Below are 18,571 nucleotides of genomic sequence, written 5' to 3' on the forward strand. Positions count from 1 at the left end.
TAGTTGCCCCCACATTGTGACTCATCCTGCCCAGCCCACGGGGGTACTGTGGGGGCTACAGAGGGAGTATGACTAGAGGGGTGGGGGCCATCCAAGCTCAGGCTTTGCCTGTTCCCCACACCCCAAACGCCATGCTGCATCCTCTTCCCAGCCTCGCTTTCTGCTCTGCAGCAGCCGAGTATGTGATCTCCTGGAGGAGTAGACCCTGCCACTTCAGGGATGCCCTGTGGTGCTCAGGGCAAAGGCCCAAGTCAGGACCACGGCTCCCAAGGCCCAGTTGAGCCTTTCAGCCTGTTCCTCACCTTGTTCCTGGCTGGGCTGGGGGGTGCCTTGTTACTTCTCATCTCCCGCCCCATACCCGTCTCCTCTAGCTCCTCATGCATCAGTTTGGGACCTTGTTTTCTTTCCTCTCATGAGTATGACCCTTCTTCGGCCACATGGCTGGTCTGTTCAGTGAGCCTGGGGCCCTCACTGAGGGCTGTGGCTCCAAGGCCCAGCTGAGCCTGTCAGGGCTTATGTTCAGGTCCTCACTGAGGGAGATACCGCAGGTCCCAGAGGCCTGGCTCCCACTGTAGGAGGCCCTGAGCCCTGAGGGGATGATACCGCCTCTTTGCCCTCCTCCCGAATGGACCTCAAACGAGCACCCATGCTAAAGTGCAAAGAGTAAGGAAGGCCAACAGCCTATTTTTCTCATAGCGACTACCTAGATGTTCTCAAAAAATGGAAAATAAAAATATCAATATGAACAAAATGTTCATTTTGTTTTCCAGTCTCATGTTTTCCTCTGGCCCTTTTGGCTGGTCACTGTTGACAGCCGCTGTCACCCACACCGCCAGTCCCCCACACCTTGTGTGCCCTGTGGCCTGCAGGCAGCCTAAGAGGCCCGGCTCCGGTCTTGCCCTCTGCATCAAAACTCTTGGGAACTTTTGTTGAATGAACAAAATAATGTTTACGTCAACTTTAGGCTTTAAAAATCCATTTAAAGAAGAATTTCTTTTCCAAGCAAAGGTGGTTATTAGGATGGAAAAGAAAACCATTCTAGAGAGAAGACAAGACACATAGTGGACATAAGTTTTGTGGTAAAACACATCGCCGGTTCTGACAGCAGGGGTCTCCTTCCCATCATTTCTTGCCTCCCTTTTCTTTATCCTTGGGCTTTTCTGCTTTTTCTGGTGCTTTTTCTGCTGCCTTTTCTGGTGGTTTTTCTCCTTCCTTTGGCTTTTCAGCCTTTTGGTCCTTTCCTGGAGGAGGAGGAATCAGCACATTCCTTTTGATTCTCTTGCCTTTGAAATGTTTTCTTTGAAGACATATATCGATTAAAGCGAAAAGTCCAGCCACACCAATAAGGATCTGGAAGACAAAAGGATGCTGGTTACTTTTGCTTTTCATTCCAAAGCTGGCATAGTCCCTCTTTGTTTCTTATTCATCAGCAGGTGCTGGTTATCACATCCCTTGCTCCCCACGAACTTCCAGACCAGAGACATTCTAAGTTTGCCCCTCCCTTCACCTCAGCTTCCCAATCCCCAGCTTGGGTGTGGCCCTTTGCCTCAGAGATCAGGACAGCTAGGAGGAGGGAGCCCTGACCTCGGCTGGCTCCCTGGACAGCATCTTTAAGTGGCTTCTTCATTGGAAACATTTACCAACTTCACTTTTAAACTCTGCATGGGTCCCGAGATTTTGGAAAAAGAAAAGAAGTCCTCTCCTTAAGTCAGAGGAAAACACTCATTCTCCAGAAGAGGTGATTTCTGAGCAAATAAAGTACCCAACATGAAAGACTCACCACAGCAATGAAGTAGTGCATGGGCATGGTTTGTCGGGTTTTCACAGCTATGATCACGGCCCCCACAAGGAAAATGAAGGCAAACAGATCATTGAGAAGGTCCTGAAAGTGTGGGAGACAGGAGAGTCAGCCTCAACCAAGACCCCCTCAGCACCCAACCTGGCATAGACCTCCTCCAGAGGCGATGGTTTCCAAACTTCTGCCTGATTTAAAAAATATATATGTGAAGATAAATATACATCAGCTGGGTGGGCATGCTGTGGCCCCCAGGGCTGGGCTCTTTGAGTTGAGGCCCAAAGCCCAGGGTGCTTAGCAGCTTTCATGGGCCCCTTCTGCTGCCACCTTCTCTGAAAGGACACATTTAGTGGCTAGTTACACTTTAATTTCTTTTTTCTCCCCAATACTCATTTAAGTGAATGCACAACGATTCAAATTAATGGTGAGTACAAACCCCATCATCAGTCTGCGGAGGGGGCCAGCTCTCCCCTCTGGATCCCGGGTGGGCTGTGCTGCTTGCAGGAACTTCTATTGGATTCTGGCCTCTCCGGTTATGACCCTGCCAGCTTCCTCGACCCCTGCCCCCACCCCTCCCGCCTTACTTCCTAGACACTCCCCTCCTTGCAAGTCCACACCACTTCCTCCATCATCAACCTTCCTTCTCATCCCTTCTGGCCTCCATCCTACCCTTGCCCCATACTTGCTTCCCTTTCCTTCCTGACCAGGTCCAGATGTTCCCAGACTGAGCAGAAGGGCTGCTTTCCCCGCAAGTACCACACACTGCCACTCCCTAGCATAGCCAAGCTTAGAGTTGGCCAAAGCATGACCACTGTAAGCCAGCCTCCTCCCCTATCACTCCTGGGGTGATGGTGGTCCAGAGCTTGTGGACCTCTTAATCCTGTGGGCAACAGCCAGCTCTGCAGCCCTGGATGAGGCCCGCCCTTCCCCTTGGTTGCCGTGATGCTGTTTTCTCTTAACTGTCTTTCCCTGGTTGCTTGTCATGGGCCTTTTCTTTTTCAGGCTTTTAAATTTTATTATTTTAAAAAGGATTTTGTTTGAGAAAGAGAGAGAGTGCGCGTGCATGAGAGGGGGGAGGGGCAGAAGGAGAAGAAGAAGCAGGCTCTCCACTGAGCACAGAGCCCAAGGCGGGGCTCGATCCCAGGACCCTCAGATCATGACCTGAGCCAAAGGCAGACGCTTAACTAACTGAGCCACCTAGGTGCCCCTGGTTTTTGAATTTTAATACATTGCAAACATCCCATCCCTACTTCCACCTCTAGCAGCCATGAACCACTGAGATTAAGCAGATTTTAACATCTTGCAATATTTACTTAGATCTCAAAAAAAAAAAAAAAAAAGCCAGAAGTAAAACTTCATAGAGCCACAGTGTCCCTACTCTGCCCTTTCATGCCCCTTGTTCAGAGGCAGCCACACACATTGGGAGCTAATGGGTACTCTTCCCAAGAGTGTATTTGTATTTTCTTCCATATTATGTATTTAGAAACAATATATACTATTTTGTGCGTTTTGCATGTTTAGATTTAAATTTAAATAAAAGATTTCTTCTAGCATTGACCCCCCCCCCTTTTAAAGATTTTATTTATTTGGAGAGAACATGTGCATGAGTGGTGGGAAGGAAAGGGGCACAGGGAGAGAGAGAATGTCGAGCAGACTCTGTGCTGAGTGCGGCACCCTACCTGGGGCTTAATCTCATAACCCTGACCAAGCTCTTCCAAAAAATGAGGAGGGGACCACTCCCAAATTCATTTTATGAAGCCAGCATTTTCGTGGTACCAAAGCCAAAAGAGGACACTACTGGAAAAGAAAACTTCAGGCCAATCCCTGATGGATGGAAATGCCAAAAGCCTCTGTAAAATGCCAGCAGACTGAATTCAGCAGCACATTAAAAGGATCATCCACCATGATGGAGTAGGCTTTATCCTTGAGATGCAAGAATGTTTTACACTTATGCAAATCAATCAGTGTGGTAGGTCACATTAGTAGAATGAGAGAAAAGAATCATATGATCATCTCAATAGACAAAAAGTGTTTGACAAAATCCAACATCCATCCATCATAAAAACTCCCAACAAATTAGGCATAGAAGGAACATAACTCAACATAATAAAGCCCATAGCTAACATCATATTCAGTGGTGAAAGGTTGAAAGCTTTTCCTCCAAGATCAGACACACAACAAGGGCGTCCACTGTCACCACTCCTATTCAACATAGTACGGGAAATCCACAGTTCAGCAGTCAGACAAGAAGACAAAGGTATCATCATATCCCTGATCTCATTTTTCTATTGGTTTTAAAATTTTTGTTTATGATATCTTCTGTTGTAAAGTTTTAATTTTAATTGATACATAGTTTCTCCCTCTCTCACATACACATTCCCAAGCAGGTTTATTCAATATTCTGTTCAACCGATTTATAATGCCACCTTTGCCATATACGAAGTTGCCATATGTATGTAGGTCTGTTTCTGAGTTCTCTTTTTATTCCTATGTTCATTTTCTCAGGTGACCTCAGCAAAATTCCATAGGCTGGGTGGCTTAGACAACAAAAATTTATTTTTCTCACGGTTCTGAGGGCTAGAAGTCCCTGATCAAGGTGCCATTATATTCAGTTTCTGATAAGGACTATTTCTGGTTTGCAGATGGCTGCCTTCTTGCTATGCCCCCATATGGCTTTTCTGTAGTGTGTGCAAGGTGGGGTTGTGGGGGGAGGCAGGGGAAGACAAAGAGGGGAGAGGAAGAGGGAGAGAGAGGGCTCTCTATTGTCTTTTCTTACAGGGACACTTCTATTGGATTAGGGTCCTACTCTTTTGACTACATTTAATCTTAAGTATTACTCCAGAGGCCCCATCTATAAGCATAGTCACTCTGGAGGTTAGGATTTCAGCCTATGAATTTTGGGGATACCCATTCAGTCCATAACAATTCCATTACTCTTTTTGTCAATCCCTAAGCTAGGACCAAAGCTTTATAGTAATTCTGGTATCTTGTTGAGTGAGTTAATCCTCATAAGAATTTTAGAATAACCTTGTAAAGTTCCAGGAACAACCTCTGTCAGATTGAAATTTCATGTAATTTATATTATTATTATGGAATTAAATCAATATCATCTTTATCTTCAAATCTGTGAATATGGGGTATTTTTCCATTTATGTAGAGTTTTCTTTTATGTCCATTAATAAATTGTGATCTCTGTGTAAAGTCTTACACATCTTTGAACAGGTTCATTCTAAGTTTCTTGTAGTTTCTGTTGCTGTTTTATTTATTTTTTTAAAAGATTTTATTTATTCATGAGAGACACAGAGAGGCAGAGACATAGGCAGGAGGAGAAGCAGGCTGCCTACAGGGAGCCCAATGTAGGACTTGATCCTGGGACCCTGGGATCACAACCTGAGCCAAAGGCAGATGCTCAATCACTGAGCCGGACACCCGGATACCCAGGAGTCCCATCTGTTGCTGTTTTAAATCGTTTATTAAAAGTCACATTTTCTCATTGTTCACTGCTAGTATTCAGGAACTCTATTGTTTGTCTCTGGTTACTTTGTTGTACTCAAGCAACTCTGGTAATTCCACTATCGATTCTCTTAGATTTTCTATGTAGAGAATCATATCTGTGAATGATTCTAGTTTTTTTCCCCTTCCCAATCCATACATGTTTTTTCTTGTTACACTGTGACTGATTTAAGATCTCCAGCACAGTGCTATACAGAAGGAAGGCTAGTAGGGACTGCGAAGGAAACGCTTCTGAAGTTTTACCATGAAAAAAAAAAAAGTTTTACCATGAAATGCAATGGTTATTGTAGGTTTGGGGAGGTACCTACTATTAATATAAGTCCTCTTTTAAAGTAGTTTGCTAAGAGTTTTCTAAAAATTAATATTGAATATTACTTAACAGTTTGTATGAAGCTCATGAGATGATGATGTGGTTTTCTCCTTTATTTTTTTTAAAAGATTTTATTTGTTTATTCATGAGAGACACAGAGAGAGAGAGAGGCACAGACACAGGCAGAGGGAGAAGCAGGCTCTCTTCAGGGAGCCCGACGTGGGCCTTGATCCTGGGTCCACGCCCCAGGCCGAAGCCCCAGGCCAAAGGTGGCGCTAAACCGCTGAGCCACCTGGGCTGTCTGGTTTTCTCCTTTAGATACAAGATTGTGAATTATATTAGTAGAATTTTGCAGACTAAACCAGCTTTGCATTCCTGACACATACCCTGCTTGATCATGATGTATTACTTGCTTGTATATTACTTGATTCAGTTTGCTTATATTTTACTGAGGATTTTTATAGCCACATTCAGATAAGCTAGGCATATATACTTTACTTTCCTTAAAATCAGACATTATAAGATCAAAAGCCTACTAGATAATATAACATATTATCAAGACTTTAAAAAATGGGAAGAAAAAAGGGACCAGTGAAACTAGAAATAAAGTCTAGAAATAAACCCTGCATTTGGGATTTTAACATTTAACAAAAATGCCATTTAAAATCAGTGGGGAGGGGCACCTGGGTGCCTTAGTCAGTTAAATGCCTGCATTTGGCTGAGATCAGGGTCCTGGGATAGAGCCCAGTGTTGGACTTCCTGCTCAGAGGGGAGTTGCTTCTTCCCCCTTCCCTCTGCCGCCCCAGCCCTTTCATGCTCTCTCACTCTCTCTCTGACGCTCTCTCTCTCAAATAAATAAAATCTTAAAAAAATTAAATCAGTGAGGAAAAGATATACTACTTAATAAATGAATAAATTGAGTGATAGGGGCAGAACAACTGATAGGCATGAGGATAAGCTAGAGGGGCGTCTGGATGGTTCAGTCTGTTAAGCGTCGACTCTTGATTTCAGCTCAGGTCATGATCTTGGGATTGAGACTGACCACCACATTAGGCTCTGCACTGAGCATGGAGCCTGTTTAAGATTTTCTCTCTCAGGATGCCTGGGTGGCTCAGTGGTTGAGTGTCTGCCTTCAGCTCAGAGTGTGATCCTGGAATCCCGGGATTGAGTCCCACATCGAGCTCCCTGCATGGAGCCTGCTTTTCCTTCTGTCTACGCCTCTGCCTTTCTTTGTGTGTCTTTCATGAATAAATAAATAAAACATTTTTTAAAAAGATTCTCTTTCTCTCATCCTTTGCACACCGCCCCCACCCCCCATTGGCTCACATGGGTACTCACTCTTAAAAAAAGGTGGATATAAAGCTGGAGTTATGGTTCACACCATATGCCAAAATGACTCCAAATGAACCAAAAGAAAGTGAAACAAGTGCCAGATGAAAATATGGATGAATTGTTTTATGACTTGTTTTTCTATTTCTTTTTGAGTCGATATTATGTTAATTTTTCCTAGGAAATTAACTATTATCTCAACTTTCCAATTTATTGGCATAAAAATTCGTATTTTCCCTGTAATCTTTAAAAATTCACATTTTCCCTGTAATCTTTAAAAATCTCGTCTTGATCTTTGTAGTAGTATATTTCTTTGCTCATTCTCTCTTTTCCCTCCTGGGGATCCATCTACTTTATTAGTCTTTTCAAATAGCTAGGTTATTTGGTTTTATTAGTCCTCATTAATGGATCTTTGCTTCCTACTTCATGAATTCTAGTTCTTATCTTTGGCATTGCCTTCTTAATTCCATTGTTTTAATTTGGTTTTGGCACCTTCTTAAGACTATTAATTTTCAATCTTCTTTTCTAATTATATAGATTTGAATTTTAATAGTTTAGGGAGACTCTACAGATAGTATCTGTGAATGCAACATAAATACGAAATCTTCGTGTTTGGGGAACACATTAGATTTCCCCCCCAAACACCTGGGGATTTAAATTTTACTGATTGATTTCTAATTATATTACACTGAAGTTAGAGAATATGGTCTGGATGACATCAGTTATTTGTTAATTACTTACTTATTTGTTATTTGCTTTGTGTTCTTATTGAGAGTAAATTTTTTTTAAGATTTATTTATTCATGAAAGACAGAGAGAGAGACACACACACACACAGGCAGAGGGAGAAGCAGACTCCTCACAGGGATCCTGATGTGGGACTCGATCCCAGATTCCAGGATCACACCCTGAGCTGAAGGCAGATGCTTAACTGCTGAGCCACCCAGGTATCCTGAGAATAAATTTTTTAAAAGATTTATTTATTTAAGAGAGAGCATGAACAGGGGGAGGGGCAGAGGAAGAGGAAGAGAATCTCAAGCAGAGTCCCTACTGAGTGCAGAGCCCAGCACAGGGCTCAGTCCCAGGACTCTGAGATCATGACCTGAGCCAAAATCAAGAGTCAGACACTTAACCAACTGAGCCACCCAGGCATCCTGAGGATAATTTTTATGATTGTTCAAAGTGTACTTGAAAACAACACATAGCCTGTTCTGTTGGGTATAGGGCTCCATACGTTCTATGTATGTCACTAGATCAAGCTATCAATTGCTGAAGGAGGCATGTTAAAATCTCCCACTATGGTTGCTGTTTGCCAAGTCTTCCTTATAAATAAATAAGTTCACTTAAAAAAATTATTTATTTATTTATTTAAAAAAAGATTTATTTATTCATGAGAGACACAGAGAGATAGAGAGGCAGAGACACAGGCAGAGGGAGAAGTAGGCTCCACACAGCCTGATGTGGGCCTTGATCCTGGGACTCCGGGATCACACCCTGGGCTGAAGGCAGATGTTCAACAGCTGAGCCACCCAGGCGTCCCTCCAATTCTCTCTTTAGTGTTTATTTAGGTCAATCCACAAGTGCACTAGGCTTTTTGCTTACTGTTCCTTTTTTACACTGCACAAATTTCTTTTTGGTTTAATTTCTTTATTTCTGAGGTACATATTTTAGTAGTTCTTTCAGTGAGGGTCAGGAAAATGAAATTGTTTCATTTGTTGTTTAAAAATATATTTTGGAGGCAGCCCTGGTGGCTCAGTGGTTTAGTGCTGCCTTCAGCCCAGGGCCTGATCCTGGAGACCCAGGATTGAGTCCCATGTCAGGCTCCCTGCATGGAGCCTGCTTCTCCCTCTGCCTGTTTCTCTGCCTCTCTCTCTCTCTCTCTCTCTCTCTCTCTCTCTGTGTTTCTTATGAATAAATAAAATCTTTAAAAAATAAAAAAAATAAAAATGTATTTTGGAGAATACCTGGGTGGCTCAACAGTTTAGCACTTGCCTTCGGCCCAGGGTGTGATCCTGGAGTCCTGGGATCGAGTCCCATGTCAGGCTCCCTGCATGGAGCCCGTTTCTCCCTCTGCCTGTGTCTCTGTCTGTCTCTCTTTCTCTCTCTGTGTCTCTCATGAATAAATAAAATCTTTTTAAAAAATTAAATAAAAATAAAATGTTTTTATTTTATGAATACCCACTATTTGCTTCGATGTGGATGGAACTGGAGGGTATTATGCTGAGTGAAATAAGTCAAACTGAGGACAATCATCATGTGGTTTCACTCATAGGTGGAATATAAGAAATAGTGAATGGGATTATAAGGGAAAGGAGGGGAACTGAATGGGAAAAATTAGAGAGGGAGACAAACCATGAGAGATTCCTGACTCTGGGAAACACAGAAAGGGTCGTGGAAGGGGAGGTGGGTGGGAGGATGGGGTAACTGGGTGACGGGCACTAAAGGAGGGCTCTTGATGGGATGACCACTGGGTTTACACTATATGTTGGCAAATTGAATTTCAATAAAAATGAAAAATGCCTTTATTTATTCTTGCCATCTCATCCCTTTAAAGAAATTATTCCAGTGTTTTCTGGCCACTGTCATTGCCGTTGAAATATATGAAGTTAAGTCTAGTAGTTTGAGGGTTTTTGTTGTTGCTTCTGTTTTTTTTTTTTTTAATGCAAATAATATTTTCTCTTGATTTTAAATTTTCCTTTGTTTCTGGTAATCAGCAGTGCCTCTATGAGATACCTAAGTGTCGTTTTGTGTTTATTTTTCTTGGTACATCTTTGAGAATTCATATCTTTCATTAACTCTGATATTGGTATGGCTGCCTCAGCTGTCTTTTGGTTATTGTTTATGTGGAGTAACTGTTCCCATTTTCGTTTTCAATTTATTTGTATCTTTGGACTAAAGGAATCTGTTATGTTCATATCATATCATTTAAAGTGGATTATTTTAAAAATCCATTCTGATCATCTCTGCCCTAGAGAGTTCAATCCATGTGCACTTAAAGTAATTACTGATAAGGAGTTATTTCCGTCATTTTGCTGTTTTTTTTTAAAATATATCTTTTTTAAACAGAATGGGAGAAGATATTTGCAAATCACATATCAGATAAAGGGCTAGTTTCCAAAATCTATAAAGAACTTATTAAACTCAACACCAAAGAAACAAACAATCCAATCATGAAATGGGCAAAAGACATGAAAAGAAATCTCACAGAGGAAGACATGGACATGGCCAACATGCACATGAGAAAATGCTCCGCATCACTTGCCATCAGGGAAATACAAATCAAAACCACAATGAGATACCACCTCACACCAGTGAGAATGGGGAAAATTAACAAGGCAGGAAACAACAAATGTTGGGAGGAGGCAGAGAAAAGGGAACCCTCTTACACTGTTGGTGGGAATGTGAACTGGTGCAGCCACTCTGGAAAACTGTGTGGAGGTTCCTCAAAGAGTTAAAAATAGATCTGCCCTAAGACCCAGCAATTGCACTGCTGGGGATTTACCCCAAAGATACAGGTGCAATGAGACGCCGGGACACCTGCACCCCGATGTTTCTAGCAGCAATGTCCACAATAGCTAAACTGTGGAAGGAGCCTCGGTGTCCACCGAAAGATGATGGATAAAGAAGATGTGGTCTGTGTATACAATGGAGTATTCCTCAGCCATCAGAAACGACGAATACCCACCATTTGCTTCAATGTGGATAGAATTGGAGGGTATTATGCTGACTGAAGTAAGTGAATCAGAGAAGGACAAACATTATATGTTCTCATTCATTTGGGGAATATAAATAGTGAAAGGGAATATAAGGGAAGGGAGAAGAAATGTGTGGGAAATATCAGAAAGGGAGACAGAACATGAAGACTCCTAACTCTGGGAAATGAACTAGGGGTGGTGGAAGGGGAGGAGGGCGGGTGGTGGGGGTGAATGGGTGACGGGCACTGAGGGGGGCACTTGACGGGATGAGCACTGGGTGTTATTCTGTATGTTGGTAAATTGAACACCAATAAAAAATTAATTTATTAATAAAAAATAAATAAATATATCTTTTTGTCCTCAGCTCCTCCACTATTACCTTCTTTTGTTGTTTAATTTTTTGTAGTGTCAATTTCATTACTTATTTCTTTTTCTATACATTAGTTAATTTATTAGAGCTTACCTTGGTGTTATAATTAATATCTTAAATTTATAATAGTCTAGTTTGAATTGATACCACCTTAGGCTTACTAGTACACAAAACTCTTGTTATCATCATAAATTATATCTTTACATACAGTCCCATTAACGGAGATTTATAATTATTGTTTTATGCATTCGTCTTTTAAATCATATCAGAAAAAAAGTTACAATCAAAACATGCAACAATAATGTATTTTATATTTATCTATGTAGTTACCTTTACTGGTGTTCTTTATTCTTTTATGGCTTCAAGTTACTGTGTAGTGTCCTCTCATTTGAGCCTGAAGGACCTCCTTTAGCATTTCATGTAAGGCAGGTCTACTATCAACAAACTTTTATCTAAGAATGTCTTAGTTTCTCCTTTTTTTTTTTTTTTAAAGATTTTATTTATTTGAGAGAGAGAGAGAGAGCACAAGCAGGGAGAGTGGCAGAGGGAGATGGAGACGCTGAGCAGGGAACCTGATGTAGGGCTCAATCCCAGGACCCTGGGATCATGACCTTAGCCAAAGCAGACACTTAACTGACTAAGCCATCTAGGCACCCCTTATCCTTCATTTTTGAATAATTTAAAAGATTTATTTATTTGAAAGAGAGAGAATGTGTATGTGAGCAGGGCAGTGGGAAAGGGAAAGACAAGCAGACTCTATGCTGAGTGTGGAGCCTGACGTAGAGCTCAGTCTCATGGCCCTGAGATCATGACCTGAGCTGAAGTCAAGAGTCAGGTGCTCAACTGAAGATGCCCCTTGAATGGTAAATTTTGAAGGATGATTTCAATTTTGAAGGGTATTGTTTTCATTTCCTGAAGATGCCATAACACAGTACCACCAAGTAGGTGGCTTACAACATAAATTAAAAATAAAATAAAACTAAAAAAAAAAAAAAGAAAAACCCCATAAATTTATTATTTAATGCTTCTGGAGGCCAGAGGTCTGAAATCAAGGTGTTGGCAGAGTCATGTTACCTACGAAGGTACTGGAAATGATCTGGCCTCTCTTCAAGTTTCTGGTAACTTTAAGCATTCCTTGGCTTGTTTCCCCTTCTATCCTCTTCCTGTCTCCTTACATCACCTTCCCTCTGAGCATGTCTATCTCTGTGTCCAAATTTCTACTTTTTATAACAATACTAGTCATATTGGATTAGAGCTCACTCTAATGACCTCATCATCGGCAAAGGCCCTTTACTCCATATAAGGTCATGTTCACAGGTACTGGGTGTTAGGACTTCAACATCTTTTTAGGGGACACAGTTCAACTCATAACAGATAGCAAATATGAAAGATAGAATTCTTGGTTGACAGGATTTGTTTGTTCTTTCAGGACTTTAAGTACATCATTCCACTGTCTCAGGTCTCCATGGTTTCTGATGTGAAATTGGGTGTTAATCCTATTAAAGTTCGCCTGTATGAGATTAGTTGCTTCTCTTGTTTGTGGCTTTCAAGACTTTGTCATTGTTTCTGGACAGTTTGATTATAGTGTGTCTCAGTGTGGCTCACTTTGAGTTTATCCTACTTGGTCCTTTTTGAATGTGTAGATTTGTATCTTTTATCAAATTTGGAAAAATTTTTTTTACCATTTTTTCAAATATTATTTCTTCCCCTTTCTCTCTCTCTTCTTTTGGGATTCAGCATATGTTAGAATACTTGATGGTGCCTCATAGGTCTCTTCAGTTTTTTCATTCTTTTTTTCTTTCATTTCCTCAGACTGGATAATCTCAATTGGCCTATCTTCAAGTTCACAGATTCATGCTGTCTGCTCAAATCTGCCGTTAAACCAGCCTAGTCAGTTCTTCATTTCAGTTATATTATTTTCAGCTCCAGAATTTCTTCCTGATTCCTTTTTATAATTTCTCTTTACTGATATTTTCTACTTGTTCATGAATTGTTCTTCTGGTTTTAGTTCTTTAAGCATTTTTAAGACAATGGATTTTAACTCTTTGTCTAGTAAGTCTAATATCTGGGCTTTCTCAGAGACAGTCTCTATTAATTTTGTTTCCTTGTGAATGGACCATACTTTATTTCTTTGCATGCTTTCTAATTCTGGGCATCTTGAATATTATAATGTAGTTACTCTGTAAACCATATTCTCCCTCTTCCCCTGGATTTGTTGTTGCTGATTGTTGTGAGTTGTAGACATCTGTATGTTTAATGACTTTTTTCTAAACTGTTTTTTAAAGACTGTATTCTTCTAGTCCTGCCACTGAAGTCGCTGTTTCACTAGATTAATGGTCAGGTAGTGATTTTTATTAAAAATTTTTTAAAAAATATTTTTATTTATTTCACACACACACACACACACACACACACACACGCACACACACAGAAAGTGAGCACAAGCAGGGGAGTGGCAGGCAGAGGGACAGGGAGAAGCAGGTTCCCCACAGAGCAGGGAATCAAATGTAGGGCTGATCCCAGGACCCTGGGGCCATGACCTGAACCAAAGGCAGATGCTTAACTGGCTGAGCTACCCAGTCACACCTTAATTTTTTTTTAAGATTTTATTTATTCATTTGAGACACACACAGAGAGAGAGAGAGAGGGCAAGCATGAGCAGCAGGGGGAGGCAGAGGGAGAGGGAGAAGCAGACTCCTTGCAGAGCCAGGAATGGATGCAGCATTTGATCCCAGGACCTGGAGATCATGACCTGAGCCAAAGGCAGATGCTTAACCATCTGAACTCCCAGGTACCTTCAGGTAGTGATCTGAAAGAGATTTCCTTAAATATCTGGAAACAAACAAAAGTACTCTACTAGTCTTTGCAAGTTGGCTTTGTGTTGAGGTACTCCTTCAACACTTGTCCAAGCTATTTAGAACTCTGTTTTCACCTGCTGCTTGTGCAGAACCTAGAAGTCTGCAAGGGGAACAAGCTTAGGGTCTTTTGCGAGCATGTGTCCAGCCCTCGGCACATGTGTGTGAATCGAAGTATAAAGAGTATAAAGAAATACCTGGTATGTGTAGTAGCTTTGCATAGCTCTTACTCCCCACTGTATTTCCTTCTCCAGCCTCTTCCCAAACTCTGGTCTGTCTATTCCTTGCCTCATCTGATTTTCCTTGCCTCAGGTGGCTATGGTTAGTAGATATGCCTTTAAATAGTTTTGACAGGGACGCCTGGGTGGCTCAGCAGTTGAGTGTCTGCCTTTGGCTCAGGGCATGATCCCAGGATCAAGTCCCATATTGGGCTCCTTGCAAGGAGCTTGCTTCTCCTGTCTCTGCCTCTGTCTGTCTATCATGAATAAGTAAATAAAATCTTTTAAAAAAATAAATACTTTTGACAAATGATATCCAGGAAGCTGCTTCAGCCCTAAAAAAGCTCTGAGGCAGGTAAAAGAAAGTCAAGTTCCTGGGCCTGTCCCTCAAGGAGCCACCAGGCACAAACATCATTTTTTGACAATAGGTCTGTATTGTTCCTTCTGTTACCAGCGAAGAACGTGACCAGAAATGGGGGCTGTTGTATTCATGGCTATGGACAAGCTGGGATGTGAGGGATGGTGGGTAGTTAAAATGTCACAAGCCTCCTTTACCAAATTCAACAGCTTCTTTCTTCCTTAAGCATTCTTCTGATTGTTATAAGTTTTTTTTAAAAGGTTGATTTATTTGAGAGACAGAGAGAGAGAGTGGGGTGGAGGGGCAGAGGCAGAGGGAGGGAGAAACTCAAGCAGGCTCCATGCCCAGGACAGAACCCAACAACGGGGCTCAATCTTACGACCCTGAGATCACGACCTGAGCTGGAACCAAGAGTTGGATGTTTAATCCACTGTGCCACCCAGATGCCCCATAAGTTTTTAAAAATTAGATTCCAGAGTCATGAAAAAGTTGATTCTGACAGTTTTTGACAGCCAAATCATTATTTTAGTGGAGAGACAAGAGTTTTGGTGTTCCCAACTCTGCCATTTTTAGTGGTTATTCATTAAATCTGGAGATTCTTGAGGCACCTGGGTGGCTCAGTTATTGAGCATCTGCCTTCAGCTCAGGTCATGATCCCAAAGTCCTGGAATCGAGTCTCACATCAGGCTCCCCATGGGGAGCCTGCATCGCTGTGTCTTTCATGAATAAATAAAATATTTAAAAATAAATAAATCTGGAGAGTTCTCAGTCATTTTCACTCTGAGTATTTCTACTCCATTCTTATGAGTCTCTTCTTCTAGAAGTCCTATTAGGCTTATGATGGACTTTCTCATTCCATTTTCTCTGACTCAGCTTCTCTCATATTTTCTGTCTTTATCTCTCAGTGCCATATTCTGGGTAATTTCCCCACATCTTCCCCCCCCCCACATCTTTTGGTTTGCTAGTTCTCCAGCTTTGTCTAATATGCTTTACAGCACATTATTGACAGTTTTATTTAAATAACTATGTTTAATTCTAGGTACCATATTTTATATTTTAAAAAAGATCTTTTTATTCTGTCTTCAGAATGTCTTATTCTGTTGTTAGGGCTCTGTTTATATATTTATTTTTTTAAGATTTTATTCATTTATTCATGAGAGACACAGAGAGGGAGAGACACAGGCAGAGGGAGAAGCAAGCCCCCCAGCAAGGAGCCTAATATGGGACTCAATCCCGCATTCTGGGATCATGCCCTGAGCCCAAGGCAGACACTCAACCGCTGAGTCACCCAGGCGTTCCTCTGCTTATATCTTTAATTATTTTAAGTATATTTCTTATTATTATTTTAAGACAGCTCTTCTATCAATCTCATATTCTCAGGGTTCTAATCCTCCATATGTTAGGTTTGCTGATTCTCAATTATTAGACATGGGGATTTTAAAATCAGGCATTTTGTAGTTTTGAACTGTGAACTCATTTTTGACAAGTCTCCCCCTCCTCCCCTGCTGCCCCCACCTCTCCTGTGGGTATCTCTTTATACTTCGATTGTGACTTTGCATTTGTTTCTTTCAGGAGTTCCAAGGACATCATCAGAACATCATTAAATTGGAATTAATTTTTATGCTAATTCCCAGGCACAAGTCTTCTAGGCTTGTGCCTACATTTAAAGATGAAAGTAGTAAAAATTCAAACCAAATCTGTACAAAATTCAGGTTCAAAATTTCTGTTTTCTCAAGGTAAGTGTGTGTGTGTGTGTGTGTGTGTGTGTGTGTGTTTCAGTTCAAAGCTCAGACAGAGGTGAACATGCCTTCTTATTCTTCTGTGTGGGGGAAAGGTATCTTCTCTGCCTGTCTTTTCCCTGAGGGGGCAGTCTTTTCAGGGTGCTGGCTTATGCAGGGGTCTCAGTTCTAAATCCCCATTTTGCTTAAGACCAAGGCCTCTCACCTCCTGTAACTTATGAGTGCATGAAAATCCATATGGGGTAATTCTTTGTGGGCTGTTCCCAACCACACTTCAGTAGCTTATTTGATCACTGCCCTCTTTTTCATTGCTGGCATTTGTTTCTTTTCTTTTCTTTTTTTTTTTTTTCTTTTTCTCTTTTTTTGCTGGCTTGGTCATTCAGCTACAGCAGTTGTGTTTACATTTTCCCTAGTCGTTTTAGCTAAGTGCAGCAGGAGGATTCTCAGAGTTTATTGATTTTTCATTTCACTGGAACTGAAAGTATCTTCTCAAGTTCCTTGGAGTCAGCCCTCTGCCTTTCTACTCTATCTTCTGTTTATTCCTTTTCCCAAGAGTCTTATTTGGTCCTCCTCTCCTTTCTCCCTGTATTGGGGGGTCCTCACCTACCCTGCTGAGACCTATGAATCCCTAGGCCCTGATCACTTTTGACAAGGAAGCAGGACAGAATGCAGTTAGGGACTCAGACTTTACTGGTAAAGCTGGATTTGAATCCTTTTTCTTGCTGATTACTAGCTGAGTTATCTGGGGGTAAGTTACTTGGTTATCCTGAGACCATTTTATGTGTAAAGTGCGTGAAGCCTTGAGTTTAGGGCTCTGGAGGCACGCTGGGAATATGAAGTGACATGGGAGTTTGGTGGATGTGCTCTGTGATTACACAGATGACGGGTAGGGATTCAAGTCCCTACACCCTCAGGCACAGCATCAAGCACTTTGTAATTATTTCTCAGGCACAATCCCATGAGAGATTATTACTGTCCTCATGTTACAGATGAAGGAAACAGGCTATAGGTGGTTGGGTAACTTGCCCAGCTCCTATTCCAATGGATGACTACTTTGGGCTGAACATTCTTTTGGGCTTAACATTATTTTATTTATTTATTTATTTATTTATTTATTTATTTATTTATTTATTTATTTATTTAAAGAAAGAGAGAACACATGCATGGCAGGGGAGGGGGCAGAGGGAGAAGGAGAGAGAATCTTAAGCAGGCTCCATGCCTACTGCAGAGCCTTACAGGGGCTCGATCTCACAACCCTGAGATCATGACCTGAGCAGAAATCAAGTTTGGATGCTTAACTGACTGGGCCATTCAGGTGCCCCTACGCTTAACATCCTTGGTTTTCTCCTTTGATTTCTGGGGGTGGGGTACCTTCTGGGGTGATCTCCCCATTCAAATGTGAGCTGGCACAGAAGTGGGAGGAACAGCTGGTTGCTGTACCTCACCTGCTGTGGTGGAGAGCATAGCTTCAGGAAAGCAAAGACCTCTTCCTTTGACCACTAGATACATAAGAGCCGTCACCATCCCCACCCCCAAGCTGGACTTTTTGAGAGCCTTTTCTACCTAACTTCAGCTGCCCTATCCTGGCTCCTAGCCCCACCGGAGGTGCTGAGCTCATGCCCTTGGCACAAGTATGTTGGGGGGTGGGGACGGACCTGTTGCTCTGTTCACAGTCACTTCCATTTACCAAGACACACGCAGGAAGAAACAGTAGTCCCACGCACTCCCTACCTCCTCACTTACCGAAATCGGCCACAGGATGAAAGGCATGTATCTGTTGATGGCGAAGGTGTAGACAATGAAGAAGAAGCAGAAGACGGACAACTCCATGGTGATGATGAGTGTCAGGAGAGGGTGCACGGTGGTCCCGGTGAACATTATCATCGAAGCTATTAGGCAGCTCTGCTGAGAGACATGCACCCGAGCCATGGCAAAGGGCTCTCCTCAGCCCTCCAGCTCCTCGGGGCCCATCTGGAGCGAGCTCCTTCTCTCTCCCCATCGTTCTCCACACCCCCCACCACCACCCGGTACCAGCCCGACTTACCAAGCTCAGGATCTTGACCTCGGCGTGCCCCATAACCCAGAACTCTCTATTGCTGTCCTTGAGTTCCCACTTGTAGCGACGACACCCCTTCCTCGTGCCCACTTCATCCTTGGGCTGCACCGACTTCTCCTTTTTCTTGGGCTCCTCTTTCTGGTCCTGGTCCTGGGGTTTGGCGCCCGGCGGAGGGGGCGGAGGGGGCGGAGGCGCGGCTGCGGCCGGGGCGGGGGCCGGGGCGGGGGCCGGGGCGGGGGCCGCCGCTTTGCCCTTCTTGCCTTTGTCAGCCATCCTCGCGTGGGAGTTGTCACCGCCTGCCGGATCTCTCCTGCTGTCCCCGGACAGGCCTGGC

General features: G+C 42.5%; 1 protein-coding gene across 1 annotated transcript; it reads right to left on the bottom strand.

Annotated features, from left to right (window-relative positions):
• Window positions 1-1,122: 1,122 nt before the first annotated feature.
• Window positions 1,123-18,510, bottom strand: CMTM2 (CKLF like MARVEL transmembrane domain containing 2). Its single transcript, XM_041773059.1, has 5 exons — window positions 18,466-18,510; window positions 18,226-18,387; window positions 17,925-18,083; window positions 1,781-1,882; window positions 1,123-1,350 (listed from the first exon to the last, which is right to left on the bottom strand). Exons 1-5 carry the CDS (start codon window positions 18,508-18,510, stop codon window positions 1,123-1,125), a joined length of 696 nt encoding a protein of 231 aa, XP_041628993.1.
• Window positions 18,511-18,571: the final 61 nt, after the last annotated feature.

This window comes from Vulpes lagopus, chromosome 10 (genome assembly GCF_018345385.1).
Source record: "Vulpes lagopus strain Blue_001 chromosome 10, ASM1834538v1, whole genome shotgun sequence".
NCBI classification, from domain to species: Eukaryota; Metazoa; Chordata; class Mammalia; order Carnivora; family Canidae; genus Vulpes; species Vulpes lagopus.

Excerpts from the sequence above, each read along its gene's own strand:
- CMTM2 (XM_041773059.1), bottom strand. The coding sequence starts at position 18,510 with ATGGCTGACAAAGGCAAGAAGGGCAAAGCGGCGGCCCCCGCCCCG. Across the intron at positions 1,883-17,924 it reads TCATCCTGTGGCCGATTTCG|GACCTTCTCAATGATCTGTT; the intron begins GTAAGTGAGGAG and ends CCACACTTTCAG. Across the intron at positions 1,351-1,780 it reads TGCACTACTTCATTGCTGTG|ATCCTTATTGGTGTGGCTGG; the intron begins GTGAGTCTTTCA and ends TTTGTCTTCCAG.